General features: G+C 41.6%; 1 protein-coding gene across 1 annotated transcript in view; it reads right to left on the bottom strand.

Annotated features, from left to right (window-relative positions):
- Positions 1-5,349: 5,349 nt before the first annotated feature.
- SCNN1D (sodium channel epithelial 1 subunit delta) overlaps positions 5,350-23,369 on the bottom strand; it is a 34,117-nt gene continuing 16,097 nt past the window's right edge. The window contains exons 6-13 of the mRNA XM_077457603.1: positions 21,989-22,152; positions 21,308-21,406; positions 20,204-20,321; positions 19,228-19,306; positions 18,832-18,889; positions 15,253-15,308; positions 13,634-13,709; positions 5,350-11,853 (exon numbers count right to left, since the gene is read on the bottom strand). Of these exons, the coding sequence (XP_077313729.1) occupies positions 11,554-11,853; positions 13,634-13,709; positions 15,253-15,308; positions 18,832-18,889; positions 19,228-19,306; positions 20,204-20,321; positions 21,308-21,406; positions 21,989-22,152 (950 nt within the window). The 3' untranslated portion in view covers positions 5,350-11,553. The remainder of the gene's footprint in view (positions 11,854-13,633; positions 13,710-15,252; positions 15,309-18,831; positions 18,890-19,227; positions 19,307-20,203; positions 20,322-21,307; positions 21,407-21,988; positions 22,153-23,369) is intronic.

The raw sequence follows: 23,369 nt of genomic DNA, 5'->3' as shown, positions 1-23,369 counted from the left end.
ATGTCTCCCCTTTCCCTTCTTTCCTTCAGACTGTACATATTAAGTTCCTGAAGTTGCTCTTGATATGTTTTATCTCCCAAACCTTTTATCATTTTTGTTGCACATCTTTGGACTCTATTTTATCAATACCTTTGTGTAAGTGATCCCTCTAATGATGCATCCTAGAATTCCACCTGTCTTTCCCACTGCCTGGCCACAGTTTGCTCCTTTTGCAATCATCTGAAATAAGTACCCCCAAACCTTTTTCTTCTATAGTATGGGCCAACACTGTACCCCCAATGTTGTATTCTCTCAAGGGATTTTTTTTTCCCTAGGTGCATTATTTTACCTTTAGAAACATTGAACTGCAGTTTCCACTCTGTTTTGCCACGGTTGAAAAGGTGGTCACACCAAATATCGATTTGATTTTCAATTTCCCTTCTGTTCATTTACTTTCCATTTTGTTAATTGATAAAAATAAACTAACACTTCTATTTTTGAAAGCATTCTTTTAATTTACAGCATTTTTTTTACACCTGCCAAAAAAAAAAAAAATATATATATATATATATATATATATATATATATATATATATATACATACAGTGCGAAAGTATTCGGCCCCCTTGAACTTTTCAACCTTTTGCCACATTTCAGGCTTCAAACATAAAGAACCCTGAGAAGAATCCAATCGAGAATCTGTGGAAAGAGCTGAAAACTGCTGTTCACAAACGCTCTCCATCCAACCTCACTGAGCTCGAGCTGTTTTGCAAGGAAGAATGGGCAAGAATTTCAGTCTCTCGATGTGCAAAACTGATAGAGACGTACCCCAAGCGACTTGCAGCTGTAATAGCAGCAAAAGGTGGCAAGAGGGCCGAATAATTTTGCACGCACCACTTTTCAGTTTTTTATTTTCTAAAAAAGTTTCAATAATCCAATAGATTTCGTTCCACTTCACAATTGTGTCCCACTTGTTGGTGATTCTTCACAAAAAATTAAAATTTTATATCTTTATGTTTGAAGCCTGAAATGTGGCAAAAGGTTGAAAAGTTCAAGGGGGCTGAATACTTTCGCAAGGCACTGTATATATATATATATATATATATATATATATATATATATATATATATATATATATATATATATAGATATAGATATAGATATATATATATATATATATATATATATATATATATATATATATATATATAGATATAGATATAGATATATATATAGATATATATATATATATATATAAAACACTGAGCAAAATTATAAACGCAACACTTTTGTGTTTGCCCCTATTTATCATGAGCTGAACTTAAAGATCTACAATTTTTTATATGTACACAAAAGATCTATTTCTCTCAAAAATTGTTCACAAATCTGTCTAAATCTGTATTAGTGTGCACTTCTCCTTTGCTGAGATAATACATCCACCTCACAGGTGTAGCATATCCAGATGCTGATTAGACAGCATGATTATTGCACAGGTGTACCTTAGGCTGGCCACAATAAAAGGCCACTCTAAAATGTGCAGCTTTATCACACAGCACGATGCCACAGATATCGCAAGTTTTGAGGGAGCGTGCAATTGGCAAGCTGACTGCAACAATGTCTACCAGAGCTGTTGCCCTTGAATTGAATGTTCATTTCTCTACCATAAGCCGTCTCCAAAGGCGTTTTAGAGAATTTGGCAGTACATTCAACCGGCTTCACAATCGCAGCCCACGTGTAACCACACCAGCTCAGGACCTCCATATCCAGCATCTTCACTTTCAAGATCGTCTCAGACCAGCCACCCGGACAGCTTCTGCAACAATCTGTTTGCATAACCAAAGAATTTCTGCACAAACTGTCAGAAATCGTCTCAGGCAACGTGTGCACGCTTGCCGTCCTCATCGGAGACTCGACCTAACTGCAGTTTGATGTTGTAACTGACTTGAGTGAGCAAATGCTCACATTCAATGGTGTCTGGCACTTTGGAAAGGTGTTCTCTTTTTTTTTCTTTTTTTTTCTTACTATTTATTTAGTGGTATGCGACATACAATGCGTTAACTTCACAGTATATGCGATACAAACAGTTTAGGATATCTATTTAGGATATCTAGAAACAGTAACTAATAGTATCTGTATTAGAAGTAATTACTCCAAAGGTAATTACACTGAAGCAAATTTGTAGATGTGCAGGGTTCCCAGATACCTAGGAAGCAGAAGGCTAGGGCTTCGCGTTGACAAGTAATATAATCCCTTGTAGTTCGATATGGATTATCTCTGGTCAACCTTGGAGAGTTCCGGTATAAATATGTAGGGGAAGAATAATGCGGAGTGTCCAACTGGGGTCAAATCATAACAATTTTTGAATTAGAAAGGAGCAAATGAATATAGGGGGAAGATGAGGAAATAAAAAGAAAAAAAAGAGAGGAAAAAAGGGAGAGAGAAAGTGAGAAAAAGAAATGAAGGAGAAGGGAGAGAAAGTAGCTGATCTAGTGGGAGAGGTAGATGAGGGAGGAAGGGGGTATTTGAGTAAGGGGGGGGCGAGATCCCACCCAGGGGACAGGGGCCACCCGCTGCTCATTAAGCCATCTAAAGGCCAAGGCTTGTAGCAAGAACTTCGGGCAATCCCTAGTGCTGGACTATGATTTGCAGAGGTATTCCTTTGAGAAGCAATAGAGGGTCCAGTGAAACCACCTGGTCTTATGCTCTACAGATGTATCCCGGATTGTGGCAGTCAGGTCTTCCATCCATTCAATATCATTAACCCTTGTGAACCATTGGGCAACTTTGGGGGGAGATTGCTGCCTCCATTGGCTTGGAATACATGCTCTAGCAGCGTTAAGGAGGTGTTTAAGTAGAGATTTGTTTTAGTGCTTTCTGGACATGGGAGTGAGGTTTAGGAGTACCGCAGCAGGGTCATTGGTTAGAGAAATGTCTGTGAATTTGTGAATGAGTCGGGGGACTGGTTGCCAGAAGGTTTGAAGTCTGGGGCATTCCCAGAAAATGTGAAGAATGGTGCCAGGGTGTTGCTCGCAATGCCAACAGGGGTCTGGTTGATTGAGAAATATTTTGGTCAATACGTATGGAGTTCGGTACCAGCTTGTGGTCAGTTTGTAGGAAATGTCCTGGTATTTGCTACATAGTGATGACTTATGTGCAAAGAAGAGTATATGCTCTTTTTGTTACGCAGTGGAGAGGTGTTTTCTTCACAGATGATTCCCGGTTTTTCACTGTAGAGGGCAGATGGCAGACAGAGTGTATGGCGTTGTGTAGGTGAGCGGTTTTCTGATGTAAACGTTGTGGATCGAGTGGCCCATGGTGGTGGTGGGGTTATGGTATGGGCAGGTGTATGCTATGGACAACGAACACAGGTGCATTTTATTGATGGCATTTTGAATGCACAGAGATACCATGACGAGATCCTAAGGCCCATTGTTGTGCCATTCATTCATGGCCATCACCTCATTTTGCAGCATGATAATGCATGGCCCCATGATACAAGGATCTGTACACAATTCCTGAAAGAATAAAACATCCCAGTTCTTGCATGGCCAGCATACTCACTGGACATTTCACCCATTGAGCATGTTTGGGATGCTCTGGATTGGCATATACGACAGTGTGTTCCAGTTCCTGCCAATATCCAGCAACTTCGCACAGCCATTGAAGAGGAATGGACCAACATTCCACAGGCCACAATCAACAACCTGATCAACTCTATGCAAAGTAGATGTGCTGCACTGTGTGAGGCAAATTATGGTCAAACCAGATACGGACTGGTTTTCGGATCCCTCGGATACCCTCCAATACAGTAGAAGTGGGTTTTTATTGGGGCCAGCCTAAGGCACACCTGTGCAATAATCATGCTGCTTAGCAGCATCTTGATATGCAACACCTGTGAGGTGGATGGATTATCTCAGCAAATTATACACATGTAACGCCCTCTTGTGTACATAGTTTTGTAGTATAGATAGAGGCTTGTTAGACTACTAGGCTACTAGCACACTGATCTTCTCAATGATTAGCTATGCAGGGGGGGTGTCATAGCATAAGTTTAACCATTAGATTACAGGCAGGCTGTGCTTCCATATAGCATGCAAATAAGAAAACTGACCTTGCTAGGATGGATGTGCTTCCATGCTCTGGCATGGTCATTTTTAAATAGGAAAGTAGGGGGATTGGCAAGATCGCCAGGTATTTCACACAAAGGAAGCAATACAAAGAGAACAGGATACTTTTTCATACAAGTACATGATAATACAGACACATATTAGGAATAAAAATTATTGAGGTAACATACTGTACACTTTAATGTAGACACCTCCCTCCTTGCCTTATGCTTGCCTCTCATGCATTCCTCTGCACCACTTTTCAGCTAGAGGTCGACCGATATGGGTTTTTCTCTGGCCGATGCCAATGCCAATGCCAATATTTAGAAATCAGGGCGGCCGATGACTGATATATGATGCCGATTTTTTTGGCCAATTTTTTCATTTTTTGGTAGGTGGCACTGGCAGGTGGCACTGATTGGCACTGATTGGTACTGGTAGGTGGCACTGATTGCCACTGGTTGACACTGACAGATGGTACTGATGGACACTGGCAGGTGCCACTGGTTGGCACTGGTCTGTCTCCAATGATTGATCTGCTTAAGAAAGGGGTGGGGCCACATACACGTAGCGGCCTGCCCAGATCCCATCCCATAGGCTTGTGTTTGATAGCTGCTGGGTCCCGCCCACCCCCGTCTCCAACGCTGAATTTTGACAGCTCGCCTCTCTCTCTGCATTCAGTTACATATGTCAGTTTCACACACTCAAGTGTTGCTCTGCCAATGGAGTGTGGGGAAGGGAGGAGGAACACTTCTGGGTGGACAGGGTATGGTGCTGACCATGTGTTAATTGGCTGAATTTGCATAATAATCGACCAAAGCCGATTTCTTAAAAAAGGCCAAATATCGGCCGATATATCAGTCAACCTTTATTTTCAGCCATAGGGAGTAAAAAGTAAGCCCTGTAAAATCTAAAGCCAGCCATAGACAGAGCGATTTTCCCATGGTTGCAGAAAAGAAAATCTCTCAATTCCCACATCAACACAGTCAGTTACCTGGGTTTTCAGTAGGTGATTAGAGTAGATGAGGAAGAGCCACTGTTGGATGGACCTCATTTGTAGGAAATGGGTTTAGTTTCTTGAAACCATTTCAAAATTATTCCCAGTAAATTTATACTATTTTATTTTGCTTTGTTTGGACATTTCTATTTCTATTAAGTGAATATTGTATTCTATTTTGGCGTTTAGTGAGTGCAGATGTCATATGGAAAGGAGTCCAGGGAGAGGGCCAAGTGTGAAAAATCATAACACTGAGAATAGACGGTGTGAAGTCATTTTTATATTTTTATTTTTTTAAACAACAGTAAAAAAAGAGGTAAGATTTCAAACCACTTATTAATATAACCCTTAGTGACATAATCTACCAAAGTTTCTGTAAATATTGCAATTCTTTACATGGTATATACAAAGAAAAATATTACACTAACAATCAATGTGATTATATTCTAAATAGAGCCATATAATGCCAGGTTTTGTGCAATTCTGTCATTTTATTTTTATGCACTGATGAACATCTGTTACATGTCATAAAAAGCATAAGTGAATATGTTTCCCTTAGCAACCAATCAGATTTCAGATGTAATTTGTCCGGGATCTAAGTTAGATAATGACTTTGAACTACATTAGATTCAGGTCTAGTTTGGAAAATTACTAAACACTAAATTGGCTGCTATGAGCAACACAGACACATGCCCTGCCTCCATTTTTGGGGTCAGTCCACCCCCATCTGATATTTCTTTTATATTTCTGCCAGCAAAAGTGGGCTTTAATGGCAGTGATTCTGTGAGGGAATATTGTCACTTCAAGATATAAAAGGAAGCTGGAAGATGATTTAACCCATCGCTGTCTTTCCCTATGCAAAATATCTGTTTTATATGGACTGACCCTTTAAATGAATTTCATTATGTTCACATTACTGCGTGGAATAGGCCAATTGTATGATTTCTGATACAAAAACTTTATAAAAAGTAGTAGCTTCAAAAATTAGAAGCAAATAGTACATATACAACTGTAAAAGTACGTTCTTGATGCAAGTACTAAATGAATACATACAAACATACATACAAGGATAGTATAATGTCTGCTTTTTCTATGTGAAAATCTAGGACAATTAGCCTGAGAAAGCCTATAAGGAAAAACCTGGGTCAGGTTTGTATTTACAATGTTGGTGTTAATGTCTTCCAATGGAAGTACAATAAATTTATTTTAGTTACCCAGTCCTACTTTATTGGGTTCTATCCTCTGTTTTTAATGTTCCTTTAGTCAGGCACCTTTCTCAGTGAACAGGGGGAAGCCTATTGGTATGAAGAGTTGATGCAAACATTTTTTTTCTTTTTTTTAAACTAGTAATGGAAATGAAGAGAGAAAGATGTTTTTGAAGTCAAGCCTGGGTAACAACCATACAGACATACAAACAATAAAAGAGAGCGTGAAGCCATCCTAGGACAGGAAGCGTGTCATTCAGAGGAAGAGCAGGTGCTAATAAAAGAAAAAAAGCATGAAAAGAGAAAACAAATGCAACCACCATGTCGAAGATCTGGTACATTGTAATATATTAAATTTTTGTTTTTGTTTGCGTTTGAATGGAAATAAAAGCTTTCTGTGCTTGCTAGTCTGACAAAGACAATGGAACTTTGCCCTGAATGTATTTTTCTTGGGGCCACTTTACTGTTGATGATGCAGTGTTATACATTGTAACTATGTGCTACTTTATATCTTTAAAAAGGTTTTAATTAAAGTAATACCAAAGGCATTGTGTTTTTATTTTTTTAGCATGGTGCCTTATATATGCAATGTAGTTGGACAATGAAGGAGAATAAACAAACCAATGAGACCGTTCCTGTATTCCTCTATTTTGTATTCACATTATAAGGTTAAACTGATGGCAAAGATCCTGTTCCCTTAAAGCATGTAATACAGCACAGTACTTGTGCTGTGTAATTTGGCCTATTCTATCACCTAAAAAACCTGGCTGCTCCTGCCTGGCTATGCCCTCCCCCTTTTAAACTGACCACAGTTTATTGTGGCTGCTGAGCCCTTTACACCATGGTCAGGTTATGTGCCTCCATCATCCGCAGACCTTCTCTATCCTGCTCTGCCCCCCCCCCCCCCTTCACCTGCCTGTCTGCTCGTGTCAGTTCTGCCCTCCTCCCCTCCTGCTACTATTATAACTACCATAAAATCCTCCCATCCCCTTTGTAAGGCCGCATACACACGGGCGGACTGTCTGACGGACTTGGTCCGCTGAAACGTGTTTCAGCAGACAATCCGCTCGTGTGTGGGCTTCAGCTGACTTTTTCAGCGGACAGTCTGGCAGACTAAGTCTTTCGGAATTTCCGTAATATTGTCCGTCCAAACTTGGTTTCAGCGGACAGTCCGCTCGTGAGTAGGCTAGTTCGACGGACTAAGTATGGCGCATGCTCAGAAAGGATTTACACGGCCGAAGGTTGCATTGCAGTGTATTGGACGTCGTATTTCTAGTTCCGTCGTACGTGCCGTACACGTCATCGCGCGAGCTTTCAGCGGACTGTCTGTTCGTCGTGTGTGGTCAAGTCCGTTCATTCAAAAGTAGGACGGACTGTCTGTCGGATTGTCTGACGGACTTAGTTGGACGGATAGTCCGCCCGTGTGTACGCGGCCTAACATAACGATAAATGTCCCTGTGCCTGGGTTATATAAAAAATATGCCAATCTTTACCTATATCAGAGAGTCTCCCAACGCTCACGCGAATCCTCAGCTTTCTTTCCTCTCTCCTCCCCTCCACCCTGGCTGACGTCAGTGGCAGTGCTCAGCCTCGCCTGCTGGAGCTGTCAGCCTGCAGAGGAGAGAGCCAAGGAGTCACATGCACGCTGGGAGACACTCTGATATAGGTACAGATCGGCATATTTTTGTGACAGAACACAGACCCAGGGACACATCATTATGTTACAGAGGGGATGGGAGTTTTTTTTATATTGGCTAAACAACAACTTTAAAGTTACATTTTTTTATCATATTATCATTTATTTAAAAATAAATAGTTCTATGTGTGTGCAGTGCAATGTGTGGGGCACCTGACTAATAGGTGTCTATTAGGTCCATGAATCTTTAACAAGCATGTGCTTAGAGTGCAGAGCACTGCACCCGAACCCTCCCACTTTTGATTTTAGAGAATCAAAAGTTGCCATTGCGTCAATTCCAGCTTTTTGTCCTGGCCAATTAGTAAACTGAAGACTTGGAACACAGAGGCCCCCAGGTATTAGGGAGATAAAGACCTGGAGGGGTTTGTTTGCGATTCCCCCCCCCCCCCAAAAAAAAATGTCATCACCAGCCACCACTGGGGTTTACCCTCCCTCTCCTAGTGTGAGTGCCGCTGTACAAAAGGTAAAAGTTCAATTTAATTACTTTATGCATATATAACTGGATTATACTTTTATTTATATCTCACTGGAGCTCAGGTTTAAAATGTATCATGTGTCAAAGCTAAGTAACACCAAAAAGCACACGATTGACTCTGTAATTTACGAAGCTAAATATACTGTATAAGTATAAATATTAAACAGTAAAAAAAGTAAAAATTTTAATAATTTTCCCTCCTATAATGCCCATTATATCTTTACAGATAACATACATGGTCCTCTATATGGGTCAGTTCCATATTTACATAAACTGATTTCTTCAGTGCATTTATCAGATAAGATACAATTACATTTCTGAGGCCAATAAAATCAATGTCCACATGGTTGATGGGTTTCTTAAAAGCATGTGTTCATTATTATCCTGGAAAACATTCTAGAACAAAGAGCCAGTTAACATTTAACTCAGTAAAAATACACCCAAAAATGTGGCTGAGCTTGTGCAGATATATCTAGTAACTAGCTAGTTCTGGTTTCTGATGGGAAAGGGATTGCTAAAGGAGTGGTAATGGTTACGATTACTTTATAGTATTGAAAAAATGCCAAGGACATAATAAGACAAAGAGTACCTTCCGATAAAGATATTGTGATAGCCCTATGTATGTAGAAGGTTGACTGTACCAAGGGAACAACACATTGCTGATCTTTGTACACAGTGACAGCACAAAATTTCCTTATGCCACAGCAAGCTCCTCGGTTTTTTTTTCTTTCCACCCACTGGGTAGAACAAAACAAAAAAACTCACTATGTGTACCAGGCTTTAGTGCATTTAACTTTTCTAAACCAAGTAGTAAGGAGATCTGAGGGTGAGGGTAGTAAGGGGCTCAGGGAGTCCCTCAAAATCAAGAAGGGAGGGGCTCAAAGGATCCCCCCTAAAACAAAGGAAGGAGGGACTCAGATTTTCCTCCTACAACTAAGCATTTTGGGGCTCGGTTGATCCTCCTTAAAGCTAAGAAGGGAGGAACTCATAGGGTTCCCTTAAAACTAAGAAGTTTGGGGCTCGTGGGTCTCTTTTAATCTAAGAAGGGTGAGGCTCAAAGGGTCCCCCTAAAATGGTCCAAAAGTATCCCCAGGAGAGAAGATTGATTAGCACCTTAAATTAAACTTGTGCTGAGAAAATTTGTAGGTAGTAATATGCCCATGACAGTTGGAACCTCATACAAGATTCTATCCAACCCCAAAGCTGGTCCAGTTATAAGCCGCAGTGTAAGTATCTTGTCTAGGTAATATCAGATTCTCATGAGGCAGATAATGCTCAGTGCCCAGTTAAACTGAAGATAGGTTCATCTTAAGCTCTAACAAGCAGGGTCCTCTGATTCCTCCTGTATTGAAATGTATTGTAACTGTACTGTCTGCCATAATGTTGTAAAGCGCTATACAAACTGTTAACGCAAAATCAAATAGATGGTGCTGCGCTCCCTTAGACCAATAAGCTAAATAAATTAATCCATATAAAGTGCTAACAAATAGATAAATGTACATAAAATATCAGTGAATAGACTCTGATTAACGTGACCAATCGTGATCAGTGATTAAGGTGACTAGTGCAAGCAAGAATTCCAATATAAAATAAATATATATATGTGCAAAAAATAAAATCGCATCAACCAAAACAAGGTCGCATAAAAACACACGGTGATGGTGATGAATACAGATAAGTAAAATATCTCACAGAGTGTATGTAAAATATCAAAACAAAACTCGATAATAGTGAATCACTCAGTGCAATTCGAAATAAATAAGTCTCTTAAACTGAGAAATAAATTAAAGGTGACATAAGATCCATAAAGTGCTTCTCGTAGTAACAGGTGCAACAAAACGCAAAAGGTGCACACTCTAGTGTGTCTTCAGTGTCCCGCACCTAACAGTTAGGGTGGCCCCTTACCTTACTGCTGTAAGGTAAACAGCATATGGAGACCAGGGTCTCAGATGGTAAAAGCGTTGTGCCCTTAATTCCAAATGGGAGGTCTTATCCCCACATCAAGGTGTCACAATGGCAGGATCTCACAGAGAGGGAAACAGGAGGGCTCCAAATAGTGAAGTATGTATACACTCTTTATTAATAAAAATCAATCAAAGTGGAGAGGTACTCACAAACAATCAGTTAAACAAGCGCAAGATATACAGCTGAGTATTCCATTCGTTTCTCAGACGTGACTTCCGGTATCCACAAACGCTTCCTATTCCGACGCGTGTCGTCATGTGTCACATGACTTCACCAGAGTCTATTCACTGATATTTTATGTACATTTATCTATTTGTTAGCACTTTATATGGATTAATTAATTTAGCTTATTGGTCTAAGGGAGCGCAGCACCATCTATTTGATTTTGCATTATACTTTTCAGTGGTAGGGTCTATACCTCTGTCGGTGTTCTGCTGCAACCCTAATTTGGTTTTAGGTAGAGTTTATTTACTATAACGCAGGGATATCTTTACTGTCATTTAAGCTATACAAACTGTTGTCGCCATAAAAATCCTGTGAAATAATAATAAGCTGGAGAACAACAGCATTCATTCCAAAGCCATTGTGTAGGCTACAGTAAGAAACCTATGACCTGCAAAGAGATCACACTATCAGAGAAATGTGAATGATTGCGCATTGTGAGAGGCAATTAATTGTTTTTCCTGAAATGTAAAAAGGCTTCTGACTCCATCTCAACATTCCCTGCACTCCTTTTTTCTACAGTTCTCCTGATGTATTTATGAGGATAAACATAAATGTGAGGCCGGATAGTGGCATAAAACCTGCAGGAGTGTGCATTTTGATAAGTCTTGTTACTCTCCTTGTTTTCTATAGTTGAATAGAACAGCAGAGGTGAGTGGATTGCAAGTCTGTGTGCATTATTTTGCACATCTTCTGTCCAGTAAAATATTTTTCATACATGTTTATTGAGCTTTTTACTATCCTAATCTGCTTTTTTTTGGCATGCTTTTGTGCACATATTACCACTGCCATTTTTAGGACTAGTATTTTTACTATATCTTGAAATGTGTATCATCATTAAACATATTATCACTGTCATTATTATGACTATTATTTTTACTGTGTATTGAAATGCATATCACCATCCTTTATAACTCTTCTGGTTTGGTGCCACTGTCGCCGATCACTAGATAGCTAGGCAGTTCTTGCTTTTCTTGTGGTGAGTTGGGTAAAGTTCTCTCATTAAAATCTGTTAATCCATCCATCCTGATGACATACGGACTCTCATTATTATTGGATACCTGATTCTTTTTATATTTGGCATATTTCATGATGATCACCATAGCTACAACATCGAAAACCAGCTCGGCTATCTCCGCCACCGAAAGCACTGATGAGCCAAAATAAAAACTCCATTGGTTTCCCATGGTAGACAGCAAATCATGGCTCTGCAAAGGGATAAGAGTGTGTAGGGTTTATCAACTTGCTCAGATGAAATAAAAAAAAACAAGAACATGGGCATTGTTTATGTATATCTCTCAAAGACTGGCCACAAATGTGCAAATCTCTTAATGAGACATTTATTTTATAGCCAATTTGGCTCATATAGAAAGTCTCTGAAAGATCTAACAAATTCCAGAGAGTCTGCTGCTTTGTGGGAAACCTGTATATGACCCAATTGTCTGCTATGCTTGGTAACATTGCATTGTCTACAAATAATAGCCCATGTATGGCTGTTCTAAGTAATTGATCTCAATTGATAACCATGTTGGCAAAAGTGCCTGTACAAAGTGCACTTCATACTTGGATTGATGCCTCATACTGTATTTGGGAACTGTTATTTCAGTCTGTTTTTTGGATATGTAAGTTCCAGAGCTGTCATATTCTCCCTCCGCTAACTGATGACACAACAAATATGTGTATATTAGGTGTCCTGATGCTTTGAGGTATGGGTAGAGGTGGAGGAGGTGGATCTGCACAGACAGTAATTAGACAATCATAAAAGAGGGCTATGACCTGCAAGAATGGTTGGGCTGTGCTAAGCAACTGACCCCTCCTGAAGAAGTCAAATTTGCTAGCAAGTTCAAAGAGGGATTGCACAAATTATAAAAAAAATTACAGAAAGGAAAAACGCTGCATATCTTGTAACAAGATAGCTTTAAGTACTCAAGCTCAATGAGCAGGTGATATTTAATCCTATTTTGAATATTACAAGGATTCCAGCCATTTGTAGCAGGGTAATACGTTTCAAATAGTTGGAGCTTCCAGAATGAAGACTCTGGTTCCAATAGATTTAGGGTGGATTCACTGGACAGACATTATCCTCTTCACTGCTGATTGTAGGAATCTGTAGCAAACACAAATGCCATAGGCCATGACGGGTTGGAAGACCTCTCAGATATGGTGGATTGGGAAATATCTGGCCATCCTTGCCTCCTCTCCTCTACACAGAAATTTGAAGGATCACAAAGGAGATAATCCAAAAGGTTGCAGGATTTACCTGAAGGGTAAGTAGCACCTCTAATTGTCTAAAGCAGCCTTTTTCAACCAGGCTGCCCTGGCACCCTAGGGTGCCTTGAGGTTTCTTCAGGGGTGCCTTTTGAAAAATGCCTTAAAATTACCCCAAAATTGTATACAAGCCGGTGGGTGGACAAAACCTACCTTTTAGTTACACAAAGCCACAGGTTTTTACTTTACACCATTACAACCTTCTAGCTGCCAATAACCAATGACCTAATCAGTTGCTAAGGAAGATGTCAGTTGCCTGAATATCATCCTTGTTTTACCCTCCCTTGCCCCTTTCCATCAACTTTGGGGTCTCATTAGCTAAGTGATGGAGAAAAACCTGGGGAGAAGAGAAACATTAGAATACTAGTCAGTATTAGTTTTCAAAAGTTTGCTTTGGAAGAATACATCACCTCTAAGGTTGGGTCTCCTATGTGTATTGATGATGCTGCATTATGTAAAACTATTAGAATAGTTTTACATTTTAGAATGGGGCGCCTCAAGACTGTCTACAGCCTCAAGATTGTCCATAATTTTAAAGGGTGCCTTGACTGAAAATATGTTGAGAAACACTGGTCTACAGCACATACTATCACCCTATAGTACATTAGAAACTGACCATGAATCTCAACTAATGGTCGAAATCTGCTTGTTTGTTTTTAACCATTAATGTCAGGCTAACTAATACAATAGCTTGTAAAAAAAAAAAATCTGTCCACTTACATTGAGTGCTGGCGTTTCATCAAAAGATCGGAGATTCAGCTCTTGGAAGTACACATTAATCTTTGATATTTCACTCCTAGAGTGGGGCAAAATCAGGTTAATTAACCATAATACTACAGTTAGACGTAAATGAATAAGAAAATTATCCAACTATTGTTGCAAGTATTCTCGCTGCAATAAATGATCAGCCTTGCGTTATGAACCCCCAATAGTCTCAATAGTAAGGTTCTCCAGTCTTCCTGGTATCCAGAGAACATGACATATCCTTACTAGTAATATTTTCCAGTTTCCCAGGTAAGATTTTCTAGTCTTCCCGGTATCTGGAAAACATGAGTCAATAATGATCATGACATATATCCCCATTAGTAATGTTTTCTAGTCCTTCAGGTATCCAGAAAACATGACATATCCTTACTAGTAATATTTTCCAGTTTTCCAGGTAAGGATTTCTAGTCTTCCTGGTATCTGGAAAACATGAGTCAAAAATAATCATGACAAGTATATCCTCACTAGTAAAGTATTCCTGGTATCTGGAAAACATCACCTGTATCAGGCCGCGTACACACGCGGGGACTGTTCGCCCAACTTTGTCCGCTGAACAGTGTTTCGGCAAACAGTCCGCTCGTGTGTGGGCTTTCAGCGGACAGTTTCAGCGAACAGTCCGCTGAACAAGGTTTTTCGGAAATTCCCAAAAACTGTCCGCTGAAACAAAGTTTCAGCGAACAGTCCCCTCGTGTGTAGGCTTGTTCGGCAAACTAAGTTCCGCGCATGCTCAGAAAGGATTTACACGCCGAAAGTTATAATGCAGTGTATAGGACGTCGTATTTTTCGTCCCGTCGTACGTGCCGTTCACGTCATCGCGCACGGTTTCAGCAAACTGTTCGTCCGTCGTGTGTGGCCATGTCCGTCCATGCTAATTTTGAGCGGACTGTTTGCCGAAACTGTTTGACGGACAAAGTTGGGCGAACAGTCCCCGCGTGTGTACGCGGCCTCACACTAGTAATATTTTCCAGTCTTTCAGGTATCTGGAAAAAATGACACTCATCACAATAGAAATCACCAAAACATAACTGCCGTTTACTCTAATAGACATCCCTCCTTTGCAGGCCAAAAGTATGCAGACTCTCCATCTCTAGGGAGGGAGCAAAAATTAAGCGAAATGGATTTTGGAGGTGAGGTTGCAATACCATAGGAGAAGCCAAGTTTAAACTTAGTGGTTATATCACTGACAAGTTCTCGCCAGCAACAGATTTGTTAGTGTTACTTGACCCTTATTGGTACCAGACTGCTGCTTTGAGTTACACTGTTTTATTTCATGATGGAAAGGGAACGATCTTTAATAACATATGTGTATAACAAACAGCAGCTAGTGTACCAGTATTTTTTTTTATTGCAAAATACCGTATCTAAAAAATATTTATTCAAAAGTGCCATGTATTTTATGAAACAACTTAAAAATTGCTTATAAGTCAGGTTTTACATCCTTACACATCAAGCTCAAGTGCAATGTATTGTTGGCATTGCAAACGTTTTGGCATCCATGACAGTCCCAAGGGAGATCAGGGTTAAGCTATGATACATTTTGTCCCACCAACTTAGTGATTTTATATATTTCCTACCTGTTACTAGTGCGGTTGTATCCATATTCAGAGAATAATTCTTGTAGGATCCATCCCTGTAACAGTGAGCAGGGTAAAGGCATTAGGGATATGAGGACTGAAATAAACTGGATGTAATCTTTTTTTGGTTCCTTTAAGTTTGGATATCTGGCATGCAACATTTAGTCATCTCAGTTTTTATATATACACAGATACAATAGATTAGCTGGTAAAAAAATAATCTTATAAATACATGATATGTTTTAAAAAGATTTCTTGTATAGTTTCTAATTCTATTTGTATGTGAGGGCAGCCATGGACCTAATCTGCTTCTGTATTAGCAGGGCAGCACAATGGTTTTGCCTTAAAGCTCATTACCATAATGTAAATCTATAGCTCAACTGAGCCCTTAAAAACAATGCACTTCATATGTGGCTGTTATCTAACAGTTGCTGGGAGCGCTGGCTGTAATATGATGCATAGGAGTTGGTTTACTAAAAATGGAGAGTGCAAAATCTGGTGCCGCTGTGCATGGTAGCAAATAAGCTTCTAACTTCAGCTTGTTCAATTAACCTCTGGCAAAAAAGAACTGGAAGCTGATGGTTTCTATGCAGAGCTTCACCGAATTTTCCAATTTCCAGTTTTAGTAAATCAATCCAACAGCATATATTATGCAAACTTCTGATACAGCTATTATTCTCTAAGGGCTTGATATGAACATGCATGAGGACTTCAAAAAAGTAAATATGGCCATGGGTATTAGGAAGTGTCTCCGTCTTAAAGTCTGTATTGTTATTTCAAATGTTGATAAGGGGGCTTGGGTAACTGGGTGTGTTTGAAAATATACTTTAACGCTGGAGACTTCGCTGGCCCCGCCGCCTGGTATGGACTTAAAGGGGACCCCCAACGCCGAAAAAAAACGGCGTGGGGGTCCCCCCCAAGTCCACAACAGACCCTTGTCCGAGCACGCTACCCGGCCGGCCAGGAAAGGGGGGCGAGCGAGCGCCCCCCTCCTGAGCCATACCAGGCAGCGTGCCCTCAACATGGGGGGGTGCCTTGGGGAAGGGGGGGCCGCGCGGCCCCCCCCCACCCCAAAGCACCTTGTCCCCATGTTGATGAGGACAAGGGCCTCTTCCCGACAACCCTGGCCGTTGGTTGTCGGGGTCTACGGGCGGGGAGCTTATCGGAATAAGGGGGTCCCCCGGATACCGGCCCCCCACCCTATATGAATGAGTATGGGGTACAATGTACCCCTACCCATTCACCTGTGGAAAAAAAGTACAAAAAAAAAACACAACACAGGGAAAAAATATTTTATTGCACAGCTCCGGGGGTCTTCCGTCTTCGGGGGTCTTCTCGCCGGACACCTCCGCTATCTTCTTGTAGCTCTTTTACTAGCGGAGGAGTCCGGCTTTCTTCCTCCCCGCCGCCGGCCTCTTCTCCCGACTTCGGGGGTCTTGTCCCCCTCTTCGGTTCTTCTGCCGGGCCACCGCGCCTTCTTATAGCTCTTTTGCAGGCGGTGGCCCGGTCTTCTGCTGCTGCCGCTGCCGCCGCCCGTTCTTCTTCTTCTTCTTCTTCTTCTTCTTCTTCTTCTTCTCCAGGAGATGTTGACACGACGCTCTCTCCGGCCACAATGCCAGGGACGCGCTCCGCTGCCACTTATATAGGGACAATGGGGCGGTGTCACATGGGTTGATGTCACATGGGTTGGTCACATGTGACATCAACCCATGTGACACCGCCCCATTGTCCCTATATAAGTGGCAGCGGAGCGCGTCCCTGGCATTGTGGCCGGAGAGAGCGTCGTGTCAACATCTCCTGGAGAAGAAGAAGAAGAAGAAGAACGGGCGGCGGCGGCGGTGGCGGCAGCAGCAGAAGACCGGGCCACCGCCTGCAAAAGAGCTATAAGAAGGCGCGGTGGCCCGGCAGAAGAACCGAAGAGGGGGACAAGACCCCCGAAGTCGGGAGAAGAGGCCGGCGGCGGGGAGGAAGAAAGCCGGACTCCTCCGCTAGTAAAAGAGCTACAAGAAGATAGCGGAGGTGTCCGGCGAGAAGACCCCCGAAGACGGAAGACCCCCGGAGCTGTGCAATAAAATATTTTTTCCCTGTGTTGTGTTTTTTTTTTGTACTTTTTTTCCACAGGTGAATGGGTAGGGGTACATTGTACCCCATACTCATTCACATAGGGTGGGGGGCCGGTATCCGGGGGCCCCCTTATTAAAGGGGGCTCCCGGATTCCGATAAGCCCCCCGCCCGCAGACCCCGACAACCAACGGCCAGGGTTGTCGGGAAGAGGCCCTTGTCCTCATCGACATGGGGACAAGGTGCATTGGGGTGGGGGGGCCGCACGCCCCCCCCTCCCCCAAGGCACCCCCCCATGTTGAGGGCACGCCGCCTGGTACGGCTCAGGAGGGGGGGGGCCGCCCGCTCGTCCCCACCCCCTTTCCTGGCCGGCCGGGTAGCGTGCTCGGATAAGGGTCTGGTGTGGATCTGGGGGGGACCCCCACGCCGTTTTTTCGGCGTAGGGGGTTCCCCTTGGAATCCATACCAGACCTAAGGGCCTGGTATGCTCTCGGAGGGGGAACCCACGCCAAATTTTTTTCAGAAATTTGCCGTGGAGTTCCCCTTTCAGAGCTAATAATTCTGTCAAAGTCGCCTCCGTATAGACGGAGATCCGACTTGGAGGCGATCTCCATTGAAATCAATGGGTACCGGTCGCCTACAAGTCGGATAGAAGTAGTACAGGAACCTTTTCTGAAGTCGGAGCGACTTCAGTAGTGTGCATTAAGACGGCTCTCATTCACTTACATTGCTTTTTAAATGTTGTCCGACCTGAGGCGACTTGGGGCGACCTGAAGTCGGATCAGGAGTTGCCCCTGTGTGAATGGGCTCTAAAGGTACACTCCAATCAAGATGAAAATGTTACATTTAATCCCACTGAAGAGCGTGACACATCCTACCTGCTAGATAGCTTTCATTTTATCCAAACATTTAGTTGCTGATATGCTTATTTTTTAAATAGCCCTGAATCTAGGCCAATAAAACTTAGACCTGTGTGTTCACTGGTTCCAGCAGTGGGTTAACCTTGATTAACCTGCAGAGTTCAGCATTGCTGCAGAGTTTGCTGAAGAGCATAAGCAGTTGACTGGCTGATTTCTGGTGCTGATAGAAGTTAAGCTGGCTGTACGTTCATCAAAATGTGTCTGGTTTAGTAGGGATCAGATGAGTTTTTAATAGTCTGTGTCCATCTCCACTAAACAGAAGTAGATTGCTTGTTGAAGGATCATGTTGGAAAGTTTTTATTGAAAAATGCGTGTTTGGCCAGCTTTTCTCTTTTAGGTTATGAGTGGTTGTTTGAATGAGGCCCAAACCTGAACAAAGAAGATTACAACAGTGCAGCCAACCTATCAACCATCTACAATAGAAGATTATGTAATGCTGTCGTTAAAAGTCTAACACCAAGGAAAAGACTGGACAGCAAAACAGAAAGTGATATTTCCAGTATGATCAATAATTTGCTGAATTGTCCTCGCATATCAGAGTTGAAGAGCTACAGAGCACATGTGATGCTTGCCAGTTATTTAGATGAACACCATTTACCTTAGACACAGGTGATGGCCATCTAGCAAACCCTGCTGACAGATCGTACATCGTCTCACTGTTAAATTATAAGAATACAAGTCATTAGTGGGAATATCATTTCATGTTTTTAGAAGATTTTAAGACTGTACATAATATATAGATGGTTGAATACATTCTCACCCATTGTGTTCTGGCAGTTAGTATTTATGTAATCCTGACCTGTACCCTCAACCCATGATCTGTAACCCTAACTGCTACATTCTTTTATTATAAAGTGGCATAGGTCATCCACCTTTGTGTCCGAAAAACCCCTGCAGAGGGGTCATACTACTAAATGACATTGGCCATTGGCATACTTGCTTCTGGCCTTACAAACGTAGAAAGATAGAAAGATACAGAGGGCAGGTTACTTACGTGCACTGTTTAGGGCACTTCTGGAAACACGTATGTTGGTGAGCTATCAGTTGTTCATGGAGTCGAAAAAAGCAATGTCCTGCAACACAATATATGTTCAGTGAGAAGAAGTCTTCCTGTGACCTGGATCTTTTTATAGCAAAAGTGTGTATTCTATAGGTCAAACCCCCTGGAGCATCTATTGAGCTATTTTTTTTCTTCTGTGATAAATTATAAAACACCCTAAGGAAATCAAATATCATCATGTCAGATGCAATTAAATATAGTACATCGCTGCCCATACACGGCTCCTACTGAATTGTCTGAAATTTGAGCTGTGGGTGGTCCTTTTGGTACCAACTGGCTCAATAAAAGTACATTTTTCAATCAACTTTTGTCAAAGGAGCTGGGTAGAAAATTGTTGGCCAAACAAAGGCTACATCCAATCAGATTCAGACACCTTTCAGATATCCAGCAGCTGCAGGTTCCGCTGGCTGCTGAATACAAAATCCAGCAGGAAAGATTCCTTAATCCAATATTTTTAGCATGGATGGAGGAATCTGTTAGGTTTCTCCTGTATCTTTTTTAGTGGTATTTGCTCCCACTTCCTTAATCTCCTAACTGGCTGGAGCCTCCTGGGATCACATCACTTGTCCAGGAGGCTGCAGGATCAGCTGTGTCTCACATATGCGCAATAGGGAGCCAACTGTGAGACATCAGGAAGTGAAAGCTCCTAAAACTAAGATGGCGGTGCTGAAAATCATCAGAAGATCAGAAGAAAGGCAAAGATTCGACTGCAAGGAGGACTCTTTGGGCTGGTAAGTATCTTAAATTTGTCAGAAGAAACTTTTAAAGACTAGTTCATTCATTTTTTTACCCCATGAGATGAATAGATGAGTTTCACCAGCTCTTTTCCTATGTGCTCTACAAACCAAGCTCATAGGAACTCATTGTCTGTAAATATGGATTTGTGCTTATGTCTTTACAAAGAGCCTACCCCATCCTGGATACTTGTTGTAGTTGCAATATTCACTTCCAGGAGCCAAAGGGTACAAATAGTAGCTGCATCCACACTGTTCTATCATTCTGTACTGAAAGCAAGATTGAAGACAAGCCTAAAATCACACAAAAAAAACATAAATGTAGTTATTTAGCATCACAAAGAAGTGATACGAATATATTTTCGTTTTTAGAGAGGTTTGTACTGTATTCCTTACCTACGGCTTTCCCTTTTGACATCTCTATTACTTTGACCTCCCTTTCCCCCCTTATTCCTCTGAACCTCCTTACTATACCCTTTCCTTTCCCCATCCTTCCTTTACCCTCTACGTATCCAGCACAGATTATTCTCCAAATTTTTCTTTTACTGTAACAGAATTAAATAGAACTCTCCCTCTTTTTGCCCTCCCTCCAGCTTTGCTCTTTTTGTCCCTTCCTTCCCTTTTTCATTTGTTTCCTCCTTGCTTTTTTCTTTCTCATTTCTCTTTCTCCCCTTCCTTTACTGTTCCCCATCATTCCCTTTGCCCTTTCCTTCCTTCCTTCTTCCCTTTGTACCTCCCTTATTTTTCTTCTTTCCTCTGTATCTCCCTTATTTTTTACTCCTTCCTTTTGGTCCAGCCTTCCCTTTTCCCTTTGCCCGTTCCTCCGTCTATACCCTTTTCCATCCCTCCTTCTTTAGCCTTTCCCCTTGTCTCTCCCCCCCTTTTCCCTTATTTTCCTCTTGGCTCATTCTTTCCCTGTTCTCTTTCTGCTCCCAACCCTTTGGTCAATGGCCCTGTCCTCGCTCATTTTTATTCCCTATGACCTTCCATTTCTTCCTTTTTTTCTTCTTGACCAAGTACCTACTAGCTTCCTTTTCTTTCTCCTCTTCCTTTTCCCTTTTTTCCTTCCCTCTACCGTCAACTTGATCCTCCCTCCTTACACTTTTCATTTTTCCTCCCTCTTTCCCTTTGCCTGCTTTTTTCCTGTTGTCCATCCCGCCCATCTTACTTTCTCCCTTTCCTTCCAGCTCAAAATCCCTTACACTATGACATCATTTCACCATTAGGGTTGAAAAGTTATGTAAATGTGCAGAATGATTGCACTGCAGAGCAGAGCTTACCTGTAATGTATACGATGAATTGTACAGAAGACTGAACTCTAATTCACTCCCATTAAATGTACAGTCACCATATGGCTTCCCCAGGCGATTCACTTGATCCTAGTATAAAGAATAAAGCTCTTTTAATGTTTTTTAATTTTTTTTATTCCCCCTCCCTTACTAGTTCAGTAAGTAGTAGTACAGTTTCCATATGGAAATAAATGTCAAGAACAAGAACTGCTGAGGAAAACTGCAGAGAGATCACAAGACTCTCTGCAGCTCCGTTAATACGCATTATTTCATTCATGCCTGTTTTCTGGGCTGAAAGCTATTCGTAGTGAATCATGTAATCAAGGTGTATGCTGATTCCAATCACAGTGGATACAAATGACTAATGTAATAATAATAATGGAAGTGGATGAGCACACAAACACAGGTAAATATAAAAACAGAGGAACTTGCACACAAGTTGTGAAAAAGGTAAATAACATCAATGTGCATGCTACTGATTTTAGGGCTATTTTAAATAAATGTTGGGAAGTAGGAGTACAATAAAGACTCAAAAGAATGCTTGTGGCAATGTCTAAAAATGGCCATGCATGTTACAGATTGATAATAATCTCTATAAAATCTCATTTAGATTAACAGTTTACTATGTCATGTAAGTGTACAACATGCTTTTCATGGTTAGTAATCACTTACCTGTCTAACGCTTATTGAGGTCTCAGTCCCTGGCCATATGTCAAATCCCTGATGCTCCACTAGTGGGGACTGGGTAGGATTGTGAATCATCAAGGTGGTTCCAGCTGATGTTGATAAAAGTGGCATATTATCATGCTGATCTACTTTAACTATCAAGCTAATCCCTGGAAGACAAAACAAAATAAAATAAAAAGTATTAAGAAATAAAGTAAGTTTTACTTTAAATAGTTTCTCTATTTAATGTGTGCACCCTACAGCTCAAACACGTGTCTCTCTCTCTCTCTCTCATATATATATATATATATATATATATATATATATATATATATATACAGAGCTTTTTTTTCTTGGAGAATAGGTGCAGGAACTCCCCCATCTGAGTCACCCATTGTCTCTGTCCCCTACCCACCTCTGACCACCGTCCCTTGATTCCACCCCCTACCCACCTACCAGTACTGCCCCTTTTAGAGAAAACAACCAATAACCCCACACAACAATAGACTCCCCCAGCAACAATGGACTCCACCCAAAAACAATAGATTCCCTGCAGCAACAGTGAACCACCCACAACAATATATCTCACCCAGTAACAAAATATCCACCCAAGCAACATTAGACCCCCCCCCCCCCCAGCAGCAACAACAGATATCCCAGCAGTCAGCATCAATAGATCCTCCAGCAGACAGTAAAAATAGACCTCTCCCTCAACAGTAGATCCCTTCCAGCAACATAAGACCCCCCCAGCAACAATAGGCCCACACACAAAATTAGATCCCCACCAGTGACAATAGATCCCCCAGCAGCCAACATCAATAAACCCTCCAGCATACCCCACACTCCATGCTATTACATACATTCAGTGCTGGAGGTGCCGGAACTGCGTTCTCCCACGTTCCTGCTGAAAAAAAGCCCTGTATATATATATATATACGGTATATATATATATATATATATATATGATCCGGACACATTGATCTCCCTGCCGACACAGTGAAAGAAAAGTGCATAAATACTTATTTTATGGCAGAGCCAATAAGAGAGAGATCTTTCCCATCTTCCTGCCATCACACAGAGCGATAACGCTAATGTGCATAGGGTGTGCATGTAGCATACAGAACAGACTCAAGTTACGGCAAACTGCCATCATACAGACTGCATGGATGCCAACTGTCCATGATTTCCCAGGACAGTCCCACATCTTGGACTTCAGTTCTGATGATGCTTAGTCCTGGGCCATGTTCCATTCCAGGATCACAATGTCACCCTTATTTGAATTAGTGTGCATGCACAGTAAATCAATAAAGCATCCAATGTGATGATCAGGGGCCACAAATTGGCATTTCTCTCATAATTAGAAGCCGGGTCTGGCTGGCACCATCCA

The sequence above is a fragment of the Lithobates pipiens genome, unplaced genomic scaffold (genome assembly GCF_037356315.1).
Source record: "Lithobates pipiens isolate NorthernLeopardFrog02 unplaced genomic scaffold, aLitPip1_a1.2 Scaffold_27, whole genome shotgun sequence".
Lineage (NCBI taxonomy): Eukaryota > Metazoa > Chordata > Amphibia > Anura > Ranidae > Lithobates > Lithobates pipiens.
This window is presented reverse-complemented; position numbering and strand designations above follow the sequence as displayed.